The 24,507-nt window shown below is 55.9% G+C and overlaps 1 protein-coding gene across 1 annotated transcript in view; it reads right to left on the minus strand.

Moving 5' to 3' along the window:
- Positions 1 to 24,507, minus strand: part of B4GALNT4 (beta-1,4-N-acetyl-galactosaminyltransferase 4) — a 52,443-nt gene continuing 27,936 nt past the window's right edge. Inside the window, exons 7-20 of the mRNA XM_078859253.1 lie at positions 23,518 to 23,585; positions 21,066 to 21,144; positions 17,993 to 18,059; positions 14,330 to 14,479; positions 12,694 to 12,803; positions 12,223 to 12,344; positions 10,130 to 10,215; positions 6,865 to 7,723; positions 5,528 to 6,033; positions 4,615 to 4,768; positions 3,566 to 3,638; positions 1,809 to 1,962; positions 757 to 883; positions 1 to 158 (exon numbers count right to left, since the gene is read on the minus strand). Coding sequence (XP_078715379.1) covers positions 35 to 158; positions 757 to 883; positions 1,809 to 1,962; positions 3,566 to 3,638; positions 4,615 to 4,768; positions 5,528 to 6,033; positions 6,865 to 7,723; positions 10,130 to 10,215; positions 12,223 to 12,344; positions 12,694 to 12,803; positions 14,330 to 14,479; positions 17,993 to 18,059; positions 21,066 to 21,144; positions 23,518 to 23,585 — 2,679 coding nt within the window. The 3' untranslated portion in view covers positions 1 to 34. The remainder of the gene's footprint in view (positions 159 to 756; positions 884 to 1,808; positions 1,963 to 3,565; positions 3,639 to 4,614; positions 4,769 to 5,527; positions 6,034 to 6,864; positions 7,724 to 10,129; positions 10,216 to 12,222; positions 12,345 to 12,693; positions 12,804 to 14,329; positions 14,480 to 17,992; positions 18,060 to 21,065; positions 21,145 to 23,517; positions 23,586 to 24,507) is intronic.

Here is a 24,507-nt window from a genome sequence, read left to right on the forward strand (position 1 = left end):
TTTGGCGATCGCGACGTCGCGACCTGCGTGGCCGTCAGCCCCCGTGGCGGTCGTGCGGAGCGGCCCCGTTGCGGTGCCACATGCCGCGGTGCGAGTGGTGGTGGTGGTAGAAGTTGCGCAATCGCAGGCGCTCCACCTCCAGGCCGGCGGACAGCACCCTGCGGGGAGAGGGCGGCGCCGCACGCAAAGACAAAGCTCCTCCGTGTAGCCTCTACAGACTGTTGGGGCAAGTGTTGTCCGCGAGCATCTACGAAGGGCCGGCACGGCGCACGAGGGGGTGGGTGGCCAGCACCGCGCCCGGCCGCCTTCGTCACCCCATTGGCGATGTTTACACACTGCATCAGGTACTCATTTGAGGCTTAGTCGACCTAGGGGAGGCTCAGGACCGGTGCAGACAACCGTCACTCATGTGGTGGCCGTGAGCGGGAATGAAACTCGCCGGTTTGTAGCGCAGCGCGCTAACCACTACATCACCGCTCCCCACACATACACACGTACACACTCACACTCATAAACACAAAGACCCACCCCCCAAATAGCCTAACAAGACTTTTGGGCACGCAAATAATTTTGTCGTGCAGACCCTCCACCACCTGACGTAACCCAAATGAATCATTTGTCATGCGTACGAGGATGTAACGCACCAAGACGTTTTGTGTCCAATTTAATTGTTTTCGAAAGTACCTGAAATAATATTTACTTATTTCTTTATTTTGACAACCCCCATCTCTGTCCCACGGAGTGTCCACCACTCACCGGTCCAGCAGCTCCCAGTCCTCCCCGCCCCAGCGGTCCCGGAACTCCTGGGTGTTCATCCCCCCGACGCGGTCAAAGTCCGACTTGTAGATCCCGAGAAGGCCAAAGCCGTTCACCTCCCAGTAGCCTGAGACGGGAACAGAGGGGACAGAACGGAGGAAACGGAACGGAGGAGACGGAACGGGCGAGATTGATACGACGAGACGGTACGAGACGGAACAAACGAGAGGGAACATACAAGATGCAACGAACGAGATTGAACATATGGAATGGAATGAAACGGAACAAGTGAGATGGAACAAGTGAGACAAACTGTATAAATGATTCTGGCTCCTTGATCGTGGATGACAGAGGCATTCGTGTCCAGGAATCTCGGGGTCTCTCAATCTATGGATCTTGGAGTCTCTGGGTCTCAGGGTCTTTGGATGTCCAGATCACAGAATATTGGGGCTTAAGGTCTCGATGTCAGGTCTAAGGGTTCAGGGGTCTCCGTTTATTAGCACCTCAGTGTCTCAGTTGTGGGATCCAGGCATCTGGTGAGTGTCAAGACCTTTAGGGGTCCAGGAGTGTTTGGGAGTCTCGGGGACTGTGGGTCTTCTGGATTCATGGGGCTCAGGTTATTGGGGTCTCTGGGTCTCAATGCCGTAGAATCTCAGTCCACAGGTTCTCTAAAGAGTTTCATGGTTCAGGGTTTCAAGAGTCTCTGAGACTAAACTACAACTAAACCATTTTTTTTAATTTCACCAGGTCAGGCCCACTGAGCTATATAGCTATTTTCAGAAGCGACTTGGACACAAATGATAGCTCAACAAAGTGGCTGTCACGTGGCAATTTATAGCAGCCAAATACTCTAAAAGCTTGACGTTGATTCTAAATGTGGAGAGAAAAACCGGAGGACCCGGAGAAAAATCCACGTGACTTGGGAAAAAACAGATAACACGCGAACTCCAAGCAAGCGTCGGGATCGAACCCACGACCTCCTACATACCAGGCGAGGTAGTTAACAACTCTGAGAGTCGGGGGGTCTCGGTGTGGATGCGGCCGTCCCTCACCGTCAGGCTCCGTGGGAAGGCTGCCGCAGCTGAGCCGCATGAGCATGGGGGCGAAGGTCATGCGGCCCTCCACGCAGTGCCTCCTCACTGCGTCCACCAGTCCCCACGGGAAGTGCAGGTGGAGGTCGCACAGGAACACCACGCTGTGTGCATCCTGGCGGCCACACGGGGACGGTGAGACAGGGAGACAGGGAGACGGGGCCGGTGAGACGAGACAGGGAGACGGGACGGGATGATGTGGGACGGAGGACGTGGGACGGGATGGGACAGGATGTGATAAGATTAAGTGGGACGGAACAAGCTGGGATGGGATGAGATGGGATTAAAACGAGACTGGTTGGGATGAGATGGGATGGGACGCGATAGGATTGTGATAAAAGATGCCAACGATAGTTATTTGGATTTTTGTACGTGCATGTTTTCGTTCAAAAGAGAACGATTCAGAGGCGTGATAAACCACAGAGAAGCAGGAAGGCAGCCAGAATGGGCGCCATCAATTGTCCAAGCCCTGTGGCCCTATCGTGGGATGTTTGGCCAACTCCATTAAGGAGAAGGGGTGCGATGGCGGGATGCAGTGAATCACATTTTGAGACGTAAGAATTGTCTCCGCCAGCGATCTCTGCTGCCGTGGTTTGCGATCCAGTGATATTTATCCAGGCCTTGGGCCAAATCGCCCACGGTGACCCTGATCTCGTACGACTCGGAAGCTATAATTGTAAATGTTTTTGGATTTCCTCTCCAACACCGGTGGGCTGAAGTAGTAACCAATTGGCGCGTTGTTTACGTGAAAAACCTTACTGGCTGTTTCGGCTGGTGGAGTGGTACGACACATTTGTACTTACGCGATCTAACCCAAAAACACCTTTATTATCAAAACATCCCCGCATATGTATGTTGAACTTCGCCTTTTGGCATTCGCTGGTGAGACTAGGCCCTAAAGAAGGCCGACTCTTTAGGGCCTAGTCAGATACAAATCTCGTTGCATGAACGTTGTAGGAGATACACATATCGTGGCGTGAACGTTGAGTCAGGGATATAAATTTCGTGGCGTGGATGGTGAGTCAGAGATAGAAATCTCGTGACGATTGCGCCCCCTCTTGGCTTCACCGGACACTTCGGTTTGTCTACAGCTGCCCCCCCCCACCCAACTCCCCATCGTGGCCCTGACGAGGAAGTCAAGACAACTGGAGACATTCCCCCACCCCCTTACAATCCCCTCTTGTCAATCCACTGCTGGATGGATGATGAGGGCCTCCCCACGTCGTGCACATCATGGGTGGGGGGGGGGATGGATTGGGGGGGGGGGGTCAACTGACCATACTTCACCACACTGGTCAGTGCGGGTATACAATGTACAAAGGTGGAGATTTACATTTTTATTTTATTTTGCTCGCACGCCACTACAACTGGGAGCCCATTAACATTTCTACTTTGGCCGAATCTGTGCGCTTCACGCCAAAGTGGTTATCATCGCTCAGAGCTGCAGTAGCTGCTTGTCCGTCGCTAGAAACGGGGGGAGGGGAGGGGGGGTCGGTGCGGGGGGCTGGGCAGGCGGGAGGTATCGACGCCGTTCATCTCGAGTCTATTCCGGAGGTACTCGCTCGTCACGAATACCGAACACCCGGACCGACTTTTCTGGAAGGTTTTAGTTTGGGAAGGCCGCGTGAACCCACGTCGCGATCCACCTCGACGGCTTCTCCCCGCGAGGTGGAACTCTCCGGGCACTTTGCTGGTCAGCGCCGGTCGCGTGAACTCACCTTGACGAGGTCGGCCCCGGCCTGCAGAGCGGCCGACCGCTCGAAGTTCCCTTGTAGCCTCACGTACTGATGACTGCGAGCACGCACACAAAGACAGAGACAAAGATCCCCCGTGTAGCAGGGACAATCATTCGGGGCAAGTGCCGTTAGCGAGCGAAGCCGGTGCCGTACACCTACGACGAGGGGATGGTGTAGCCAGCGCCACTCGCGCCCGGCCGCCTTCGTATCCCCAGTGCCGATGTTTAATGCACACCGCACAGGGTACTCATTTAAGACTGAGTCGACCTGGGGACGCGAGCACACACGAGGTCCGCTGTGCAGCACGTGGCGGAGTTCAAGTCCCGGGGTTCCAGCCCCGTGCTGAGCAGTCCGGGGTGTAAGTGTACCCAGTTGAAGGTCTCAGCCCCGTCACCAACGACCGCACAGAAGAACTCCATGACATTCAAGTTTTTGTTTTGTTATTTGGCAAAAAAAAAAACTTAGTTTGGTTGCCGCACGCGGTGGGTGGCAAAGTGCTGCCCCCCTCGGTGTGGGCCCGGAACGTCACTTGAAGGGATCTCAGAAGTGGCTCTGTGATAGCCACTTCTGTGGGCCGTGACCGTCCGACCGAGACCGACGGGCGAGCAGAGCCAAAGCGACGCGTCAAGCGAGCTTCGCGTGGGGCTAGGAACCGTGTCTAACAGAGAGGGTCCTCGCCTAGAACTATCTGGCAGTTCGGCAGCATTGCCACACGCAAGCCTGACTGCTGATGAGACACTGAACGTTGAAACCGGTCAAGAGTTTTGATTAGTGCTGAACCAACGCCGCTGAAATTACGCACTCCCAGTAGGTGGGCCGTGTGGCCGATGGGATGTGTGAAACTGACGTTGATACTTCACGTGGAGAGACAGATGCCAGAATGAGGTGGGGGGTGGATATATTGTCAGATTATTTTTTGCTTCATTTTTTAGAAAAAATTACATTGTCCACAACGGCGCTCGCGACGATTGTGCGCACTGCCTGGACGAGGGGCGGTGATGAGGGGGGTGAGGGTCAGGAGGAAAGGAGACCTGGGAAGGGAGCTCGCTTTCAGGGCCCTCTCGATGTCCATGTCGCCGCTGTCGTAGTCGGCGATGACCAGCGAGAAGCGCCGATCACCGGTCACCCTGGACAGTTGTTCGAGGTCCCAGATGATCTGGCGCACCCATCGGGCCTGGTTCTTCACTGCTCGGGGTGGGGGGGGCACACACACACGCAGGAGGAGGAGCACACGCGCACGCCACCAGCACGGACGGGATGATCTCCCCCCTAGGAGGGACACTCCCCAGGAGGGACATTCCCCCCTCCCCGCCTACCCCGGAAAACTTTTTTTTGTTGATAGATGAAGAAGCAAAACCACGTGACCGACGCGTCAATGGATTGCGTCACAGAAACGCGGGCAGGGCACGTGCCGCACGGCAACTTGTACGAGCGACATCGTTCCGTGTCCGTGTGCTCAAAGTGTCGTCGTGGTCGTCAGACGTGATCAAATTAGTGTCGGGTGAAGGCCTCCCCACGCCGTGCCGGTTACGGGTCTCGCTTCATATCACCATACTTCCCCGTGCAGGTTAGTGCGGGCTCGGGAAGTGTGGAGCGGCCCAGGGACCGGTTCGGATAGCACTCGCCGCTGATGTTGGCCATCGCCGGGAAGCCAAATCGAGTTCGCCGAGTTCGCAGCGCGATACGCTAAACACCGCGCCACCCACTCTCCCCCGCAAGACAACACCAGTTCACCCACACACACATCGTTCCGTGCGTGTCTCCTGACACCCACATTCGTCCACCTCTGCACTCACTCTGGCCTCCTACCTCTTATCATCATCAACAACAATAACATCATCATTTTATTATTCTGCTCGTTTACCCAGGAGAGCGTCGTTGAGCACGATTTACGCAATGGGTGGGGGGGGGGGCGATGTTGCCACGCGGTGTCCCGCTCTGTACCTGGCACAATGAAGTGGACCATCACGTTGGGCCTCCACGAGAAGCCCTGGGGCCTGCACAGGTGGAAGGCCCTCGCCCTGGAGGCCGGCACGGGCAGCACCACGTCGCTGCTCGTGTCCACGCCGTCCTCGTCCTCCTCCTCGTCGTATCCGCCATCGTTGGCGGCGTCGTCGTCGTCGTCATCGCGGGCGGCGCCTTCGTAAATCTCCGCGCCGCCGCCGAGTCGCCCGTCGTCGCGGTAGTCCTCCTCCTCCTCATCGTCCTCCTCGTCGTCCTCGTCATCCTCGCCGTCGACGTGACCGCCGCCTCTGCCGCGACGGCGGAGGGGACCTTGGGCCCACGTGGCGTACACGTACTGCGAGAGGCGCGCCACGGGGGCCTCGCTGGAGCCGGCCTCGACCCCGACCCCGACCTTGACCTCCACCTCCAGCTCCAGGAGGTAGCGGCCGCCCCTGGCGCCGTCGCGCCGCTTCTCCACGGCCACGGCCCGGCGCAGACGCAGCGCGCTGCGCGGCGACCCGGGGCCGGGGACGATGCACGCAGACGGCGTTAGAACGGAACACGACGGAGGGGGGGGGAAACGGGGGGAGTGGGGGTCACAGCAGAGCACGGCACCCCCCCTCCCTACCGTGCCGAGGAGTGATCGGCAAATCACTCAATTGGGAGTGCACGGAGCAGCGGCATCGTCACCCCCTTAACAGGAGAGCGACATCACAGGTGACGACGTGGGCCACGGACCCTTCGTCGTGGCGCGTGACGATGGCGATTCGCGCGTCTGGCCACGTGCGGTGCGACACGCAGCGTGCGTGCAGTGCAGCGTGCGTGCAGACGCAGGCGTGGCACGCGAAACCAAGGGTACGGGAATCACTCGACGCGTGCCTCGCGTGCAGCGGGGACCCCTCGTGGGAAACGGCCTCGAGACTCGACGAGGCTCTCCTCGGTTTGATAAGCGAAGAGATAAAGCGACTCGGAGGTGCGCATCGTCCTCTGCTGTGCGTGAGGGTAGCCCGTCATCAGCGCTACCCGGGGTCGAGTCTGCGGCCACGCTTGATCTGGATGAGGCGTCTCTGATACAAGGTGGAGGAGCTCAGTTGTCTATTGATTTGCATGTGAATAGCACGAGTCTGCGTACCGTTCCTCACCAGCACTCACCACTCCTCACCACCGCTTATTCCCGCTCGCCACTCCTTACCACCGCCACTCACCACCACCCATCAATCTTCACCGCCACCGCTCACCACCACCACCGCCACCACTCCTCACCACCACCGCCACCACTCCTCACCACCACCACTCCTCACCACCACCGCTCACCGCTCCTCACCGCCGCTCCTCACCGCTGGCCTCCGCGGGCGTTGAGCAGCTGCACGAATCTGCGCGCCACCGCCAGCGCCTCGCGCGCCGGCGCCAGCGCGTTGCCGGCCACGTTGCACCGCAGGTCGATGCGGTCCGACCTCGCGCGCTCCACGTCCACGCGGCCCCGCGCGGCGAACGTGCGGCCCCAGTCCAGCGCCGCCTCCCCGCGGCCCGGCCTCTCGGAGGGCCCCGCGGACGAGGGCCCGGGCCCCCCGCGTCCCGGGCCCCGGCTCGCGGCGGCCGTCGCCACCGCCGGGGCGCGGGAGGGCGGCGGGGGTTCGATCGGGGGGCGCGCGGCCCCTCCCCCCGCCCGGAGGCCGCCGCCACCGCCGCCGAGGAGGAGCGAAGTCCCGATTCGTGTCCCTGTTCGGTCGAGGTCGCCCCGACGCGCCGAGATGTTTGGCTCGGGGCCGAAGCCCTCGAGGACGAGGAGGGAGCGGCTGGAGGGCGCCCGACTCTCGCGGGAGTCGCGGCCGGACCGCCGGAGCCAGCCGCGAGTGTCCCCCGCCTCGGGGTCGGGGTTCGAGTCGCGGCGAGGTCGCCGCGTCGCTCCGCCGGCAGACGCCGACTCCTCCTCGCGCCGGACGCCGCCGCCGCTGCCGTTCGTCCCGGGCGCCCCCGGAGAGACGGAGGTCCGCGGCCCCTGCGCCCCGCAGCCACGCGGAGGCCGCGACCCCGAGGGCCTCGCGCCGGCCGTGGGTGCCTCCTGGGCTCGGATACCCGTCCGTGCGGCCCGCGCGGAGCGGTCCCAACTCGCGGGGCCGTCGCAGCCACGATCGCCCCCCGCTACGGCTGCGGTCCTCCCCGTGACCCTCCCCGTGACCGCTCGTCTCTCCGCGTCTGCGGTTCGCGACGGGGAACAGGAGCGGTGGCGCAGCGGTTAGCGCACTGCGTAATGAAGCCAGTGGTGTTCCAGGTTTGATTGCCGGGCACGGCCAACATCAGTGGCGAGCGATATCTGAACTGCTCCTGGGTTATTTCCCTCCTCCTCCCACCACCTCCCGTTCATCAACTTACACCGACCAGCGTGGTGAAATATGGTCAGATAGCGCACATGATACAAGGTGTGGGGAGGCCTTCATCCCGCAGTGGATAGGTCATGGATCCTGCTAATAATAATACTAAGCAAAATCGATCATCGGGCTCCTTCATGTATCCGTCTCTCCACAAAACAAACAAAACTCGAGACCGGTTTCGACATTCAGCGTCTCATCAGCTGGGTCGAGGCTCGCTTCAATGGCATCGACGCTGCCGAGTCCGTGCGCAGCCTCCCACCGAGGGCAGCAGGGGGCGACTCGGGCGCGCTCGGCCAACGCGTCTCCTGGGTGACGGCATGCGGTAGGAATTCCACATTGCTATGGTGGGGGCGAGACCATCCGTTACAGGACAACCACGCTCGACGTCCCACAAAGTGGTGCTCGTTTTATCGACGTCAAAGGGATGGTGATGGTGGTGATGATGGTGATGGTGGTGATGGTGGTGATGATGGTGATGGTGGTGCCGAGCGGACCTCCGACCGGGATCTGAACTCGTGATCTGATTGGCTCCACCGCGGTTTCTACATTCTGTGATAACCAACTATCAGGTACGTGCAGCGTTGTGCGTTGGTTATTTCAATATGCATATAAACTCTTGGGGTGATCGTCTATGAAGCTGGACCGGTCATACAAATAACAGTGGACAAACATATACATTGCGATAACATGAAACATGCATGGTCTGTCTCAAATCGAAGTCAAGTCCTGGGCAGACTGGGGGAGAGAGGGGGCATCGAGACAAAGGGGGAGACAATATGTAGACAGACAGAAAGATACAGAGAGACACATGACATGAGACAGAGAGACAGGTAAGAGAGACATATGCATGGATAAACAGGGTTGAGCTTGGGCAGTGGTTTGATTGCCCAGGATGCACGGCAGGTTGCTGTACGCTGCAGCGTGGTAGGACCCAGAGGGCAGTCTTCACCAACCTGCACGGATCATTGTGGTCAAGTCTGGTCACGTAACCCCCACCCCGCGACCCGCAGGGCACGGGGAGACCCTCATCCAGCAGTGCCAGTACACGTGGTGGCCTGACATTTCTGGATGTCAAGGTACTCGTTTAAGGCCGAGTTGACCTCGTGGAGGGCCAGGACTGGTGCAGGTAATCGTCAGACACTGGGCATCAACGGGCCGTTGTGTACTCGGCTATACTCGGCGCCGATGTCACGGCGAGATTCCAGTTCATGCCGCAAAGGAGCTCCAAGACGCATCAGCCGCGCGCGTTGAAGACCTTCCACTGTACCTCTCGGTCATGGACCACTCTGCGCTGACATCATCGTCGTCGTCGTCATAATCCCAATAATACTCATTAGCTAATTGTACAAAATCAATAAGCGGCAGGCCCCAGAATCTTAGCAGCGGTCGCCAGGCCTGATTGTGAAAGAGATGGTGAATCTTTATGCCATTTTGCCGACGAACAAAGCCTGCACATTCTCGATCATGGTGGCTACGCTGCTGCACGCGGGCTGTGTTCACTCACTGCGGAGGCAGCGGCGAGGGTTGGTGGATCACCGCACGAACGTGCGCCGCACCCTGGCTCGCTCGGAGTAGGCGGTATAGCAAAGTGCGGACGAGCACCGTCTGTCCCTTCCGTGTGAGATCGAGTGCTGCCCCCTCGCACGCCTGGGTTGTCACCGGGTGCTCCCCGGTTTGCTCCCCGCATTCGTTGGCTGATAATATCCCAATGCGTAGGGGATCGCAGAGCTTGGGCAATCGTCGATAACGCCGGCTCGCCACAGCCTGGCTGCTGCTGCCGCCTTCCAGCTTGTGTCTGTGGATCCTCGGCGATTGTGATATTGTGGGAGATGCACTTCTTCTATACGCTGCTGCGGCGTATAGAAGTGAACAGCCGATTGTGTCGCTACCGACCTCCTGTCTCACGCGATCCATTCCCTCGGCTGGCACTCCGCGGTTGTGCGTGCCTCAGGGTAGCCCTCGAACAAAGACGTTCAGACGCGCGCGATGTGGCCGTCTGGAACGGTCTTCTTTAGGTTATAGAGAAGCCACTTGAGCTATGCACTTTTAAATCGTCTAGATTGAAAACTCACTTGTTCATAAATTATTTGTGTTTCGGAGTTTGTTGTCCTTCCCCCGCACATATTGAGCAGGGTTGGCTACGTACGGTGCGAAAGAAGTTCACCGCACATACAACACGCACACGAAGGAATGATGATCGCGGCGTTGTTCTCGTTTGGTTATTTATTACCTGGGGGTCGTGGCAACTGAGTGGATGCGTTCTCCTGCCCTCCGGCCTCGGCAGCGTCCACCTTCATGTAGCGGCTAAAGTCCACCCTTGCAGGGCAGGAGAGGAGGGGGGTAGTTCGGAAAAGAGGAAAGCATTGGCATTGGTAATTAAAGTTTTTTTTTTGGGTTAGATCGCGTGAATATAAATGTGTTGTTAACCCGCCACCAACACCACTCGACACAGCTAATTAGTAAGATGTGTCGTGAAAACAAAGTGTGCCCAATTAGTTACTACTTGAGCACATACCGGTGGGGTGGAGAGCAAACACGCAACATTTACAATTTGATTACAACGTTTCGCTGCTGATTAAAGCAACCAGCTTCCCCTGGCGATTCGCCACATTTTTTGTTTACGCGACGAACTTTACTAATTGGCTGTGTCAGGTGGTGGTGGTGGTGGTGTGTTCACGACACGTTTAGTGATTTGAATAATAGAGAGTCGGTTCAAATGAGGGTCAGGGGATGGGCAGAATGGAATCGCGGTTTGACTCCGGCGGGCCGCCCCGGTCATAACCGCGGTGTGGATGCATTAACCGTAACGCATCACTGCGCGCCGTCTGCTCCGCTCGCAGTGGTGGACGTTAAAGATCCCCGTGACGTCGGCAGGAACGAGCAGGGCGTTGCGTGCCGCCGATGGCGCACACACACGCAGCGGCAGCAGTGACCGACACATCGCCCCCTTCTGTGAAAACTACTGCGGGCTGTGCGGTGGAGACGTAGCGCCTCGTCTTCGTGATGATAGCCGTGCGCTATAAGTACCAAATGTATTACATTACTGTTGTTGTTGTTATGATGACTGTCATAGCTGTCATGTAATGATTCACACCCACCCCACCCACCCCGTGACCATGATTTCGGGTCAAGAATCGATTCAAGAATATCATTCAATAATCGATTGTTTTTTTATTGAACTCCTCTCCATAGTCTGCCTCGTTAGTTCTCGCTCATGCGCTCCGGAAGCCTCAAGTCCACCTTGAAATATAATTTGCATCGATCGGAAACGATCGATTCAAATCCCTTGTCGATTATCTTACCCCGCCGACCGCAAGCACTCGCCCTCTCGCCAGCAGAGGCAACCATCCCGCGTGCTTCATAGACTCTGTTAGCGAGCACCTATTAAGGGCAGCCCTGGCACACGACTGGGGTAGTAGCAGCGGGCAGGTGTTGACACGCGGTGCTTTACGCACGGCACCAGGTGCTGTTTTCAGGCCGAGGGGACCTAAGTGTCGCCACCAATGTCAGACGTGGCTGGGAAGTGAAGTCAGGATGCTGGGTTTAGATTGCAAGGTCGCTAACCACTGCGCCGCACTCCAATTACATGGACACAGATCCCCCCCCCGGCATTGCTTTTAACAGGCTGTTGGGGCAAGTGCGGTGAGAGAGCAGCTACGACCTATGAAGGCCGGCACGGAACACAATTGGGACGGTGGCCAGCACCACGCCTGGCCGCCTTTGTCTCCCAAGTGCTGAAGTTTATACACCACACCGGGCACTCATTTGAGGCCGAGTCGACCTAGGGGAGAGGCCCAGGACCGGTTCAGTTAATCGTCACCGTTGTTGGTGGCCGTGAGCGGGAATCGAACTCGGGTCGCCGGATTCACGACACTACCGCTCCCCACCCACGCACACACACAACAGACAAAGATCTCCCGTATAGCCTGAACAGACTGTCAGATCAAGTGCTGTTAGCGAGCACCTATGCAGGCCGGCATGGCACACGAAGGGGTGGGTGGCCTGCACCGCGCCCGGCCGCCTTTGTCTCCCTAGTGGCGATGTTTACATACCACATCCGGTACTCGATTTGAGGCTGAGTCGACCTCGGGGAGGCCCGGGACCGCGAGCGGGAATCGAACCCCCCGGGTCGCCGGATTCGCAGCTCAGCGTGCTAACCACTGCACTGCCGCTCCCCACACTTACACACACACGTGTACACACACACACGCGTGTACACACACACACAGACACACGCGTGTACACACACACACAGACACACGCGTGTACACACACACACACGTGTACACACAGACACAGACACGCACGTGGGGTGCGCGTTACCCATGGGGGCCCCCCCCGGCCGCCCCCCCACCCAGGGCGCGCTGCTCGTAGACGCACGCGTTCTCGCTCTCCATGTGCGCGAGGCGCGTGAAGTCGTTGGGGTAGACGTAGGAGAGGTACACCTGGCGGCAGCACCAACACGCAGCACAACACGCAGCACAACACGCAGCACTCGTATGGAACAGCATTGACACAGCACGTTACTACAGCAGACACACAGCACAACAGACAACACAACACACCACTAACACAGCACAACAACAACACAGCACTAATATAGTACAATGCTAACACAGCACATCACTGGCACGGCTCGTGCCAACACACAGACATCACAACACATCGGTCAATAACACTGCGGCCATACACGGGAAGAAAAAAAAAACAATGTAAAATCGGCGACGTTTCGGGCAATGGCGCTTCCTCATTGCACGAACGTATACAGTAGGCACGCGCGCGGCGCGTACGTACGAACTGGAGGCCCTGGTAGCGCAGGAGCGGGTGGCCTCGGATGGTGTAGGTCGGCTTGTAGGCACAGCCAGGCAGCCCGCCAGCCAGCCAGCGCTCATCCAGCAGGGGCACTGGGCAGGGCGCACACGGGGGCGATGGGGTGGGTGTGGTGGGTGTGGTGGGTGTGGTGAATGGGGTGGATGGGGTGGATGGGCTCTCGAGCAGCGTTTAATTTGACTCGTTCATCCAGGAGAGCCACGCGGAGTCATGTGACTCGTTTTCAAGAGCGTCCTGCCACGTAAGGGTTTCTTTTTTATTTTAAGATGTTTTCAGCCAGTTGTACGTATGTTGAACTTCTGTCCGCACCATATGTAACCATCGGAGGTGCGGATGAAGCACAACAAACCAAACGCAACGACAAACAGTTCTCACGTGATGATTTGTGTTTAGTAGACACGTGGGGGGGGGGGGGGAACCGGAGCATCCGGAGCAAGCCTACGCATTGCGCGAGGGGGCAACGCTGTATCCCCGCACACAGATGGAAACGGATGGCGATTAGTCCACTTGCTGGCACCGCCGTCTCCGGGCGAGCCAGGGGACAGTGCCTCTCGACCCCCACGGGAAGGGAGCTTCACAACAACATCTGTGTGCGGTGATCCACCTACCTCTCCCTGCCTCAACACTGCTGCCTTGAAGGCCAACATGCAGGGCCACAGCTACCCGGCTAATTGCTGTGCTGGGATATCGCCCGTGTCGTCGATAGGTACCACCGCTATGCCCACGTCGCTCCTGAGCCTCCCACCGCCCCTGTTGCCAAAGGTCTCTGATCAATTGACCAGTTGACACGCGGCATGCCGAAAACCCAACAAAGACAAAGATCCCCTGTATAGCTTTAACATAATGTAGGGGCAAGTGCTGCTAGCGAGCACCTATGAAGGACGGCAAGGTAGACGAGGTGGTGGGTGGCCAGCACCACGTCCGACCGCTTTTGTCTCCTTTGTGTCGATGTTTACGCGTCGCAGTAGGTCCTCATTAGAGGCTGAGTCGACCTAGGGGAGGCCCAGGACCAGTTCAGATAATTGTCACTGGGTGTTGGCCGTGAGCAGGAATCGAACTCGGGTGGCCGAGTTCGTAGCGCAGCGTAGCGCTAACCGCTGCACCACCACTCCCCACTTGAATCTCAACGAACTCGTTCGTTAGCAACACCGTGTATGTGGCCTTGAAAGTAAAATAATGAGGCGACGTTTCGGGCGATGGACCTTATTCACAGAACACGGAGAGGCAATAGAGGTGGAGTGCGCCTCTCTGATGTGGCCTCTGTGTCACCTGAATAAGGTCCATTGCCCGAAACGTGGCCGATTTTATATTTTGTTCTTTGAAGGCCACAGTTGTTATTGTTGACGAGTGTGAGTTTGTTGTTGTTGACGAGTGTGAGTTTGTTGTTGGTGGCTGTGTTTGTGCACCAATGCCAACGTTGCAGCTGCAGCATCATCATCACCAAACAATTTATTTATGTTTATATGACACGCTTAGATTCCGAGATCTGGTAGTAGTAGTAATAATCCGCTTTTTGTTGTTGTACCTGTCTGTCAACCCACTTTCTGCACTGCCCGTGTACAACGTGTGCATCTCAAGATAATGAGCGTGGCCTCCTCACCCGTGAAGAAGGTGTCCTGCGGGCTGTACGCCAGCATGGCGGCGGGGTGTTTGGGGGAGGGGCTCGTCCCCCCCCGGGGTGGAGGCCCCCCTAACCCCCCCGGGGTCAGGGGCACGTGACCCGTCTCGTCCATGTGCAGGCCCCTCTCGTCTGTGCGCACGGGAGTCGAACACAGACCCCGTGCGGTCAGCGGCGGGGGTCGAGCCGAGGCGCCTCTCTCGCTTGCCCTCGCTAAGGCAGAGGGCTGCGAAACGTCAAACTGCAGTAATTTCGTTGTCCTATCTTTGACTGTTCGTTTGGTTGTTGTAGAGCACCTCGTTCCAAGGCGCTTTACAGCAATGTTAACATTGCACACGCGGTGATGGTCGTTGAGATAACGAGTGGTGTGGGTTGTTGTTGTTGTTATTGGTGTTAAAAGTGGTGGTGCAATGACAAGAGAACAGGTGGGAGTGGTTGAGGAAGGGTTGGAGTAGTGATAGGGGTTGGGTAGTGATAGGGGTAGGGTAGTGATAGGAGTTGGGGTAGTGATAGGGGTTGGGTAGTGATAGGGGTAGGGTAGTGATAGGGGTTGGGTAGTGATAGGGGTAGGGTAGTGATAGGGGTAGGGTAGTGATAGGGGTTGGGGTAGTGATAGGGGTTGGGGTAGTGATAGGGGTTGGGGTAGTGATAGGGGTTGGGTAGTGATAGGGGTAGTGGAAGAGGTTCAGGTAGTGATAGGGGTTAGGGTAGTGATATAGGGGTAGTGTAGGGGTAGTGATAGGGGTAGTGATAGGGGTAGGGGTAGTGATAGGGTTGGGGTAGTGATATGGGTTGGGGTAGTGATAGGGGTTGGGGTAGTGATAGGGGTTGGAGTAGTGATAGGGGTAGTGATAGGGGTTGGAGTAGTGATAGGGATAGTGATAGGGGTTGGGGTAGTGATAGGGTTGGGGTAGTGATAGGGTTGGGGTAGTGATAGGGGTTGGGGTAGTGATAGGGGTTGGGGTAGTGATAGGGGTTGGGGTAGTGATAGGGTTGGGGTAGTGATAGGGGTTGGGGTAGTGATAGGGGTTGGGGTAGTGATAGGGGTTGGGGTAGTGATAGGGTTGGGGTAGTGATATGGGTTGGGGTAGTGATAGGGTTGGGGTAGTGATAGGGTTGGGGTAGTGATAGGGGTTGGGGTAGTGATAGGGTTGGGGTAGTGATAGGGGTTGGGGTAGTGATAGGGGTTGGGGTAGTGATAGGGGTTGTGCTAGGCCTGGTCGTAGCTGGGGGGCAGGGCAGGGAGTAGCAGCAGCAGGATGATGATGACAGGATCGGGCAGAAGAGGTGGGGGTTGTTGAGAGAGAGGAAGAAGCTGCAGTATGTTGTTGTGATGGTGAAGATGGTTGTTGTTGTGATGGTGAAGATAATGGTTGTTGTTGTGATGGTGAGGATGGTTGTTGTTGTCATGGTGAAGATGGTGGTTGTTGTCATGGTGAAGATGGTTGTTGTTGGGAAGGTGAACAAAACATCTGTCTCTACTTCTCTCGCACTGCTCAAGTTTGCAATTCCATCCCATCGCCTCTTTCAAAGCTCTTGCAACAATAACATTCGTAATAATCACCACGCTCGATTCAAGAAATGTCTTGCGCTCATCGAGTACAACCCTCATGGTGCTGTTTGTTCCTGGCCGCTTGACGTTCTGGGCCTCCGGGCTCTGCAACTGTGTGGCTTTAAAAAAAAAAAAACTCCACACCGAAACGATGCCCACGAAGCGTGAAGCGATCTTCACATCTCCCTTCTGCCCATCATCACCCATCAGCACCCATCACCACCCGCACACCGACTCTCATCATCATCGTCATCATCCGCGATGGAGCTTCACGGAGGCGCGAGTGGCTGGCCGTGAGTGCTTGGGGCACGGCTCGCGCGCCGATGTGCGAGTCATATTGTCGCAGCGGTTAGCGCCGCACTGCCCTACGAACACCGGTGATCCGAGTTCGATTCCCGCTCACGGTCAACACCAGTGACGATTATCTGAATCGGTTCTGGGCCTCGCCTAGGGCGATTCCGCCTCAAATGAGTGTGTAAACATCGGCACTGGGGACACAAAGGCGGCCGGGCGTGGTTCTGGCCACCCACCCCCTTGTGTACAGCAACGGCCTTCATCGGTGCTGCTCGTGTCGTCTCTTCAGGCTGTACGGGGGGAATGTTCGTTTGGTGAAGGAGAGGGACTCTCAATACGAAGCCACTTCATGCGAAAGAGCTGTCAGCGAGCCCCTGTTAAGGCTGGGAGGTCTCTTGTGACCAGCACCACACCAGGTACTCGTTTGAGACCGAGTCGACCTAGGGGAGGTCCAAAAACGGGTCCACAATTTCGCCACTGTTCAGATAAACCACCACCACCACTGTCGGTGGCTGTGAGCGGGAATCGAACTCGGGTCCGCCGGTGTTCGTAGCGCAGTGCGGCGCTAACTGCCGCGCCACCGCTCCCCACCGCGAGCACACAGAGACAAAGATCCCCCGTATAGCCTTGACAGACTGTTGGGGCAAGTGCTGTTAGCGAGAACCTATGAAGGCCAGAACGGCTCACGATGGGGTGGGTGGCAAGCACCACGCCCGGCCGCCTTTGTCTTCTCAGTGGCGATGTTTTAACGCACCGCAGCAGGTTCTCATTTGAGGCTGAGTTGACCTAGGGGAGGCCCAGGACCGGTTCAGATCATTGTCACTGGGCCGTGAGCGCCAGTTTCGTAGCGCAGCGCGCTAACCGCTACACCACCGCTCCCCACACACATCACACACACACTCCACACACACCACACACCACACACACCACACCACACACACCACACACACGCGTGTGAACACAACAATATAAACCCAAAAAACTTGCTCATAAAATCCACAGGGAGTTTTGGGTCAGTCATGATGGAAATGTAGTCAATATATATGCTAAGCAGCGAGAGGGGATGATGGCGGTGAAGGTAGAATGCGACGGGAGGGCTGGGGGTGAGGGAATGAGAGTCGGAGGTGAGTGAGTGTGTGTGACAGGGTGACGGTGAGTGTGTGACCGTGTGTGTGGCATTGTGGGTTTTTTTTTTAATACCTGTGTAGGTGTGTGATGGCGATTGTTCGTGTGTAGGTGTGTGTGTGTGTGTCTTTGCGGCAGGTGTGAGTGTACACGTGTACGTGTGAGCGTGACGGTGTGTGTGAGTGTGCAGCAGAGCCCTGCCTCAGCAGTTCGCCTGCTGTATTTTGTCACCTGAAGACGATCGCTTGTGTTGCGATCGAAACGTCGTGATTTATTTATTCATTATTTATCTCTCTACGTGACTTTACCGAAAGAGCCAAAGAGTTTGTGTGGGACTGTTGTGAGACGAGGAGCGGTGGTGCAGTGGTTAGCGCACTGCAAAACGAATCCCCGGCCAGCCGAGTCGCCTTCCCACTCGCAGTCCCCAACACCGATGACGAATATCTGGACCGGTCTTGGGCCTCCCCTAGGCTCACTCGGCCCAAAAAGAGTTAGCTGGTGCAAAGTGTGTCAAAATGTGTCAAAATCTCCACCGGGGGGCCGCAGGTCGTGATGCCGACCACGTCACCTCCTCGTGCGCCGTGGCGGCCTTCATCGGCGCGACTCGCTCACGGCACTGGCCCCCTGCTGAGAGGCCACGCGGGCCACCTTGTCGTACTCTGTGCGGCTCTCACCTGCGTAGAGGGACAGGTGGCGCGAGTCGACGGTGCGGAACCGCCCGCGAGCGCCGAGGCGACTCCACTGGGCGGGTGACGCGGGGCGGGGACGGAGGAGCAACAACACGACAGGGAATTGCGTTGTCGTTTAAAGAAGAAAAGAACAAACAAGCAATATTTAAAAAAAAATTAAAACACGCGTTAATGAAATGTACCGTACGAGTAACGGCAGAACTCCACGACTCCAGGAAGTGGCCCCGAGGCTTCCCCATAACTTAATGGACCGTGGTGATTTACAGCCAATGCTAGTTGAGCGTGGACAATTAGAGCCAAGCCGATAGATAATTTAATAAAAAAGATGGTTTAAAAATATGTTTTTATATTTTTAATGATGGAATATAGTATTGTCATCAGTATGACATAAGTATACCAAGTTTGCAGTCGATAGCACATTGGGAAGTGGGTTAAAATTGAGTTCCAAGATTTGAGGATACGACAACAACAGCGACAACAACAACAGACAGTGAGTTAAATAAAAGCGTGTAAAAAACGGGTAACTCTTCTCTCGTAGCTAGACTGATCTAAACTGGTCAGTTTCGATTTAAAGCTTTCGTGACTGCAGGGATTCATCTTCTTGGTTCTTTCGGTAAAGTCACGTAAAAGGGAAGTAATAAAATAATAAAAACAAAACATAACAAAATAATTCTCACGACGTTTCGGCCACAACGCAAGCAGCCGACCTGGTTTTCACCTGATGACGGCTGCTTGCGTTGTGGCCGAAACGTCGTGAGAATTATTTTATTATGTTTTATTTTTATTATTTTATTACTTCCCTTCTACGTGACTTTACCGAAAGAACCAAGAAGATAAACTGGTCATAATTTACCGGGTAAGGCCCACTGGTCTATACACGCTCTCGTTCAGAAGCGACCTGGCCATCGCACGTGGTAGCTGGCTCCGAGTGTGGAGATGCAGAGCAGACAACTACTCTGAGCCGCGCGTCTCTAGATGTGGAGGAGGGAAACCCGGAGGACACGGAGGCAAATCCACGCGGCCACAGGGGGGGACGTGCGAACTAAACAAACCACAGGCGTGAGGGTGTGAATCGAACCGACCTCTTCCTGTGTCCCAGGCGTTACACACGGGGCTATCCGTCCGTAGCTGTCCGACATGAGTTTGAGCGCTTCGTTCAGAACAAAAAAATAGATATTTAAAAGTCACGGTCAAGCGTGCCACCCTCGCCTTTTGTGATTCCATCGCGTTGACATTTCATCAACGTGTAAATAACGGGCAGTCGATCGCATCACGTGCTCCCTTGGGCGAATGAGACATTGGTTGGCCTCAATTAGCGCGCCCGTGTCCAAGAGATGAGTGTGACGAGTAGAGTCACCGTTATAACAATGACCTTAATTTACCCAGGAAAAATGCACCCAGGCAATGACGAGGATTATTTTATTATCAGGAGGTTCCTGCCACATTGCGCTTTTTGGAACGATTCCGCCGATGAGAGTGCGGCTTCGCGTGGGGAGGAAAACCGGTGCACCCGGAAGCAAAAACCCTCGCGTGCGAGGGGGCAACACTCGATCCCGTACAGAAGGCGCAGTCGACTGGGACATGTGTGACAACGTCGGCATAATGTGATTCGTGCGAATCTTGCGATGATGCATTAACATAGACGCGACGTCCCACGGACATTATCAGGATCACTTTCAATCAATGAACAGCAGCAACGGTGTCCGCAAGAGCTCCGTGTTCTTCGTGCAAAAAAACGATGTTCTCGATCGATCGCGAGCCCCTACTGGGCGGTGGAGACGGTCTCCGTTTGAGACAGAGCGGCGCAGAATTACCTCCCCCCCCCCTCGCGTCGCGATCGATCGGCCGTTCGTCAAAACCAGACGAGACTAAAGTTTCTCAGCTGCCACACACACACGCGCACACACACAAAACAAGAAGCTACGATCTCTTTAAGAATGAGCTCGCCCACACACACGGAAGAAAAAATGCAGCGGATCGTTGGGTCTTAGTTACCAACAAATTTGCCACCGGGCACTGAGACGCTGAATCGTTCAATAGCGGCTGAGGCCCGAGGATTCAATTGTGAGGAGAGGGCGCAGTGCCAGGAATAGCTTCATCCTCGTCGTTGCCCCCCCCCTGCCTATCCGTCTCTTGTCTGTGAGAAGTCTGTGAGACGAGAGAGATAGGGGGGGAGGGGGCATTGATCTTCCGGAGTGCCGTGCCACGCTTCCCCCTCCTGGCGTCCGGGTAAAGTCGCGTTAATAATGCATCGCCTGGCAATGCGCGCGGCTCAGCCTCATCATCGGCATCATCAATCTTCCCTCGACTATTAAACACACGCACACACACAAACACACACACACAAAAAACACTCACACAAACACACACAAACACACACAGACACAAACACACACACACACACAGACACAAACACACAGACACACAGACACATACACAAACACACATAGACACACGCGCGCGCACGCAGACACGCGCTCGGAGTGACCTCCTGCTGAAGTGGACGTCGAGAACGTCGCCGCGCATCCCGCCCGTTTGCAGCTTCGCTGCAGCCAGTGGCAGAAATTCTACGTTCACGTGGCGGGGGCACAGAGGGAGGGGGGAGGTGCAGCGGGGGGAGGGGGGTGGAGGGGTGGGGGCTCTTTCTAGCGCAACCACTTTGGGTCTTCCCGCACAAAGTGGTACTCGTTTTAAAAGCGCCACGAATAAGGATGATGGGTTTAGTCAACCACCCAAAAGTCCCGAGCCTGCTCCTCGCTCTGCCGCTCAGCCCCTGGGTAGCTGTGAACAACTCTACGACGTTGTGTGGGTGCTGCTGGTTGCTGGCCGCTTGCTATATCGGGCCTTTGGACCCTGTGCTCAACAAAAAAATCAATCAGACACTGCTGGATGAAGGCCTCGTCGAGATATAGCCCATCATCCCCACTGGGGTTCGTAAAATACGTACCATATTGTGACTGCTGTATCGTTAGACTCGTCCCTAAATGTATTTTTGACAGCCGTTGTTCTACGGACGGACTGTCCCTGCCTTGGGAATGCGGAGTGACGGTAAACTCACGGCCACCATGACGTGGTCAGTCCCCTTGTCGTCCTGTTTGTGGAGGAGCTCGAAGAAGTAGCGTTGTGACGACACCAGCCTGCAACGGGAGTCGAACCCGGACACGTGTGCCTCATGGGTTTGCTATCACACAGAGCCCCTCGGAGGCAATCGTGGTGTCGGTGGTGGATGGATGGGGGTGGGGGGGTTGAAACATTGATGTCCTGGACGAGCTGATGAGTCGTAATGAGGACGAAACTGGTCTCCAGTTATCTCTCCGTTTCACCGCTGCCTGACGGGAAGGCCAATATTTTAATCCCCTTTGAGTTGGCGGCCGAAGGGTCCGTACTCTTAGGTTTTTTCGGTAAAGTCACGTAGGTAAAAATAAATAATAAACATAATAGAAAAAATTATATAAATAAAAAAAATTAGAATATCTTTTTTATTCATATTATTATTTATATATTGTTTATATAATGATTTTAAAAAATATTTCTATTATTTTTATTATTTATTTTTACCTACGTGACTTTACCGAAAAAACCTAAGAGTATGAATCCTTGCAGTCACGAAAGCTTCACATCTAGAATGAAGGGCCCGTAACCTGGCCCAAGTCAAGATCCGTGTTCCCTTTCACCTCCTCTTGCAGCTCTGATTCTTGGGAGTGCCGTTTGTTGCTGGCCGTCTGACGTGAGTGTCGGCGTTATAGACCCGGACAATGCGGCAAATAGGAAGAGGCCAAACATCCCAGTGTAGCGGGACCCTTCTCGGGAAAACGACTTCCGAGACGAACAACAAATCACGTTTTTTTCCCATTCACATTAAACTTGACAAGATTGACAAAGCGCGTGATGATTGTAACTTTTACAAAAAATATATCATCTGTCACAACGAGGCGCAAAAAGTTCCACGCTAGAATTCAAGGCTGTCTCGCTCGCTCGCTCGCCTTGCGAATGTGCGAATCGGAGTAGGCTTGAGCGGCACTGACGAAATAACACGGAATGAAAGTGCGATCATGCACGCGACTCGGCTGTGATCCGGCGCCACCAGCAATTGCCCAGGCGCCGATGTCCTCTCTGTACTAAGACGTCTCTCAGCCAATACATGAGTGTGTGTACATGTGGGAGGACACCGGAGCACCCGGAGAAAACGCACGCGTAATGCGAGGGGGAAACACTCGATCCCTGTGCAGACGGAACCGGCGGAGGCCACATTTTTGTGCCGGGGGAGTACGCGGCTCTTCCTCGACGCCAACCCACGGGAAGGGAGTTTGATAAGAACATTCAGACGCGGTGATCAACCAACTCTCGCCGCTGGGTTTACAGGCAGCCACGAGCAGCGGCGTGGCCACTACCACCACCACCACCGTCACCACCGTCACCACCGTCACCACTACCACCACCACCGTCACCACCGCCAACACGATGACCACCACTACGACCACCGCCACGCGACCCAGCACGCGAATGCTGAAAGCGCGTCTCCTCTCGAGTGGAGATGAGTGTCGCGGCTTAACGAGCCCACCGACGCGACGCCTCCTCCCCGAGCGTGCGTTGGGTGTTGTCGCTGTCCGCGTGTAAATCTAATCCCAGAATCGGTCTCTTTTTTTTTCTCTCTCTCTCTCTCTGCAAACTTATGCAAGATTGGTTTTCATTTCACATTCGGCACTTTGAGGCGGCTCTCGCGAAATGTGCTTCATGCATTCAAATTGTTCGACAAACTCATCAGCATTTTAATACGGGTGCGTGGGTGCGTGAGGTCGGGTGAGCGCGCGTGCGTGGGGAATTCTATTCCCGCTCACGGCACAACACCAGTGACGATTATTTGAACCGGTCCTGGGCCTCCAGGTGCGGATTGTAAACATCGCCATTAGGGGGACAAAGGCGGTCGGGCGTGGTGCTGGCCACCCACCCCCTCGTGTACCGTTCCGGCCTTCGTGGGTGCTCGCTAACAGCACTTGCCCCAACAGTCTGTTAAGGCGATAAGGGAAATCTTTGTCTGTGTGTGTGAGCACTTGCTCCTACAGCCTGTTAAGGCTATGGGGGGATCTTTGTCTTTGGAAAACTACGCGCTGTGCCGGCCTTCATAGGTGCTCGCAAACAGCACTTGCTCCAAGCGTCTGTTAAGGCTAGACGGGGGATCTTTGTTTTTGTTGTGTGCGTGCTGCATTACAAACCCAGCGACCAGAGTTCGATTCCTGCTCACGGCTACCATCAGTGGCGAAATTGTAAAACCAGCCTTGGGGCTCATTTAGGTCGACCCAGCCTGAAATGGGTACCTGATGCGGTGTGTATGAAACTTCACCACTTGCGAGACAGCAGAGATGGCCGGGCGTGGTGCTGGGCACCCACCCACCCACCCCCTCGTGTGCCGCTCTGCCGGGCACCTTGGTAGGTTCTCGCCGACAGCAATTTGTCGCTCCATTCTGTCGAAGGCGGCTACGTGGCGCGGCCTTTGTCTTTGTGTCACTCACCGGGTTGGTCTGGAGATCTGCGAGCTAAATTTTCGGAATTCTCCCGGCGCTGTCCACTCGCGGCCGGTCTGCGAAAACGTGCAACGGTACCGACCGTCAAATTCCGTCGCGCGTGACGCACAGACCAAGCAATGAAACGTCCTGGCGCGCGCGATTAAATGCACCATCTGTTGGTGGCTTATCGAGGAGGGGAGGCCTCGCTGAGTCGGAAGATGTTTTTGTTTGTTTGGGAGGCGTCCTGATTTCGCGATCTTCGACTCAATTTCCGAATGCAGATGGCAAGACTCCAGTGAAGGCCACAACGCGTACAAAGGGGGGGGGGGGGGGGCAGACACTGTACATTCCCGTTCTGATACGTGGAGCAGCGGGAAGCCTTTGCGCTCGAGATTCGTAGGTCCTGTTGTTAACAACCTGACGATGCCGGATGTTATCCTCCAGCGAAACGGCTGCACCCTTGTGAATATTGCCAGGTTACTCTCGAACAACAACAAAAGCAGCAAACACCAACGATGCTGCTGAAGCAATAATACAACACGGCTCCCCATTAGCACCCCCCCCCCCTCCCACTCCGTGTTACTCACACAGTATACCAAAGTTAGCACACTGGGCTTTATTCACTTTTTATTTGACCAGGTAAGGCCCACTGAGCTATGCAGCTCGTTTCAGAAGCGACCTGGCTATCACGAAGTGGGCTTGTCGTCACCGCGTGGAAATGTATTGCAGCCGAATGCTCTGTACGCAACGTTGATTCTGAATGTGGAGGAGAAAAAGCCGGCAGCGGTGGTGTGAGCGCGCAATTGCCGGGCTGCGCCTCTGCCCTCATCCAGGTCTGCAGAGACGCATGCAAATTAGCAATTGGCAAGCTCAGGTGGTGGTGGTCGGGGAGAGTGACGCGGGGTTTGTGGATTAAGTGTCACCGTTATTGCATCTGAGAGCGCGTGCCGTGTGCATCTGCAAGTGTCTACGTATGCGTGTGTGTAGGACCGTCTG

This window comes from Lampetra fluviatilis, chromosome 8 (assembly GCF_964198595.1).
Source record: "Lampetra fluviatilis chromosome 8, kcLamFluv1.1, whole genome shotgun sequence".
NCBI classification, from domain to species: domain Eukaryota; kingdom Metazoa; phylum Chordata; class Hyperoartia; order Petromyzontiformes; family Petromyzontidae; genus Lampetra; species Lampetra fluviatilis.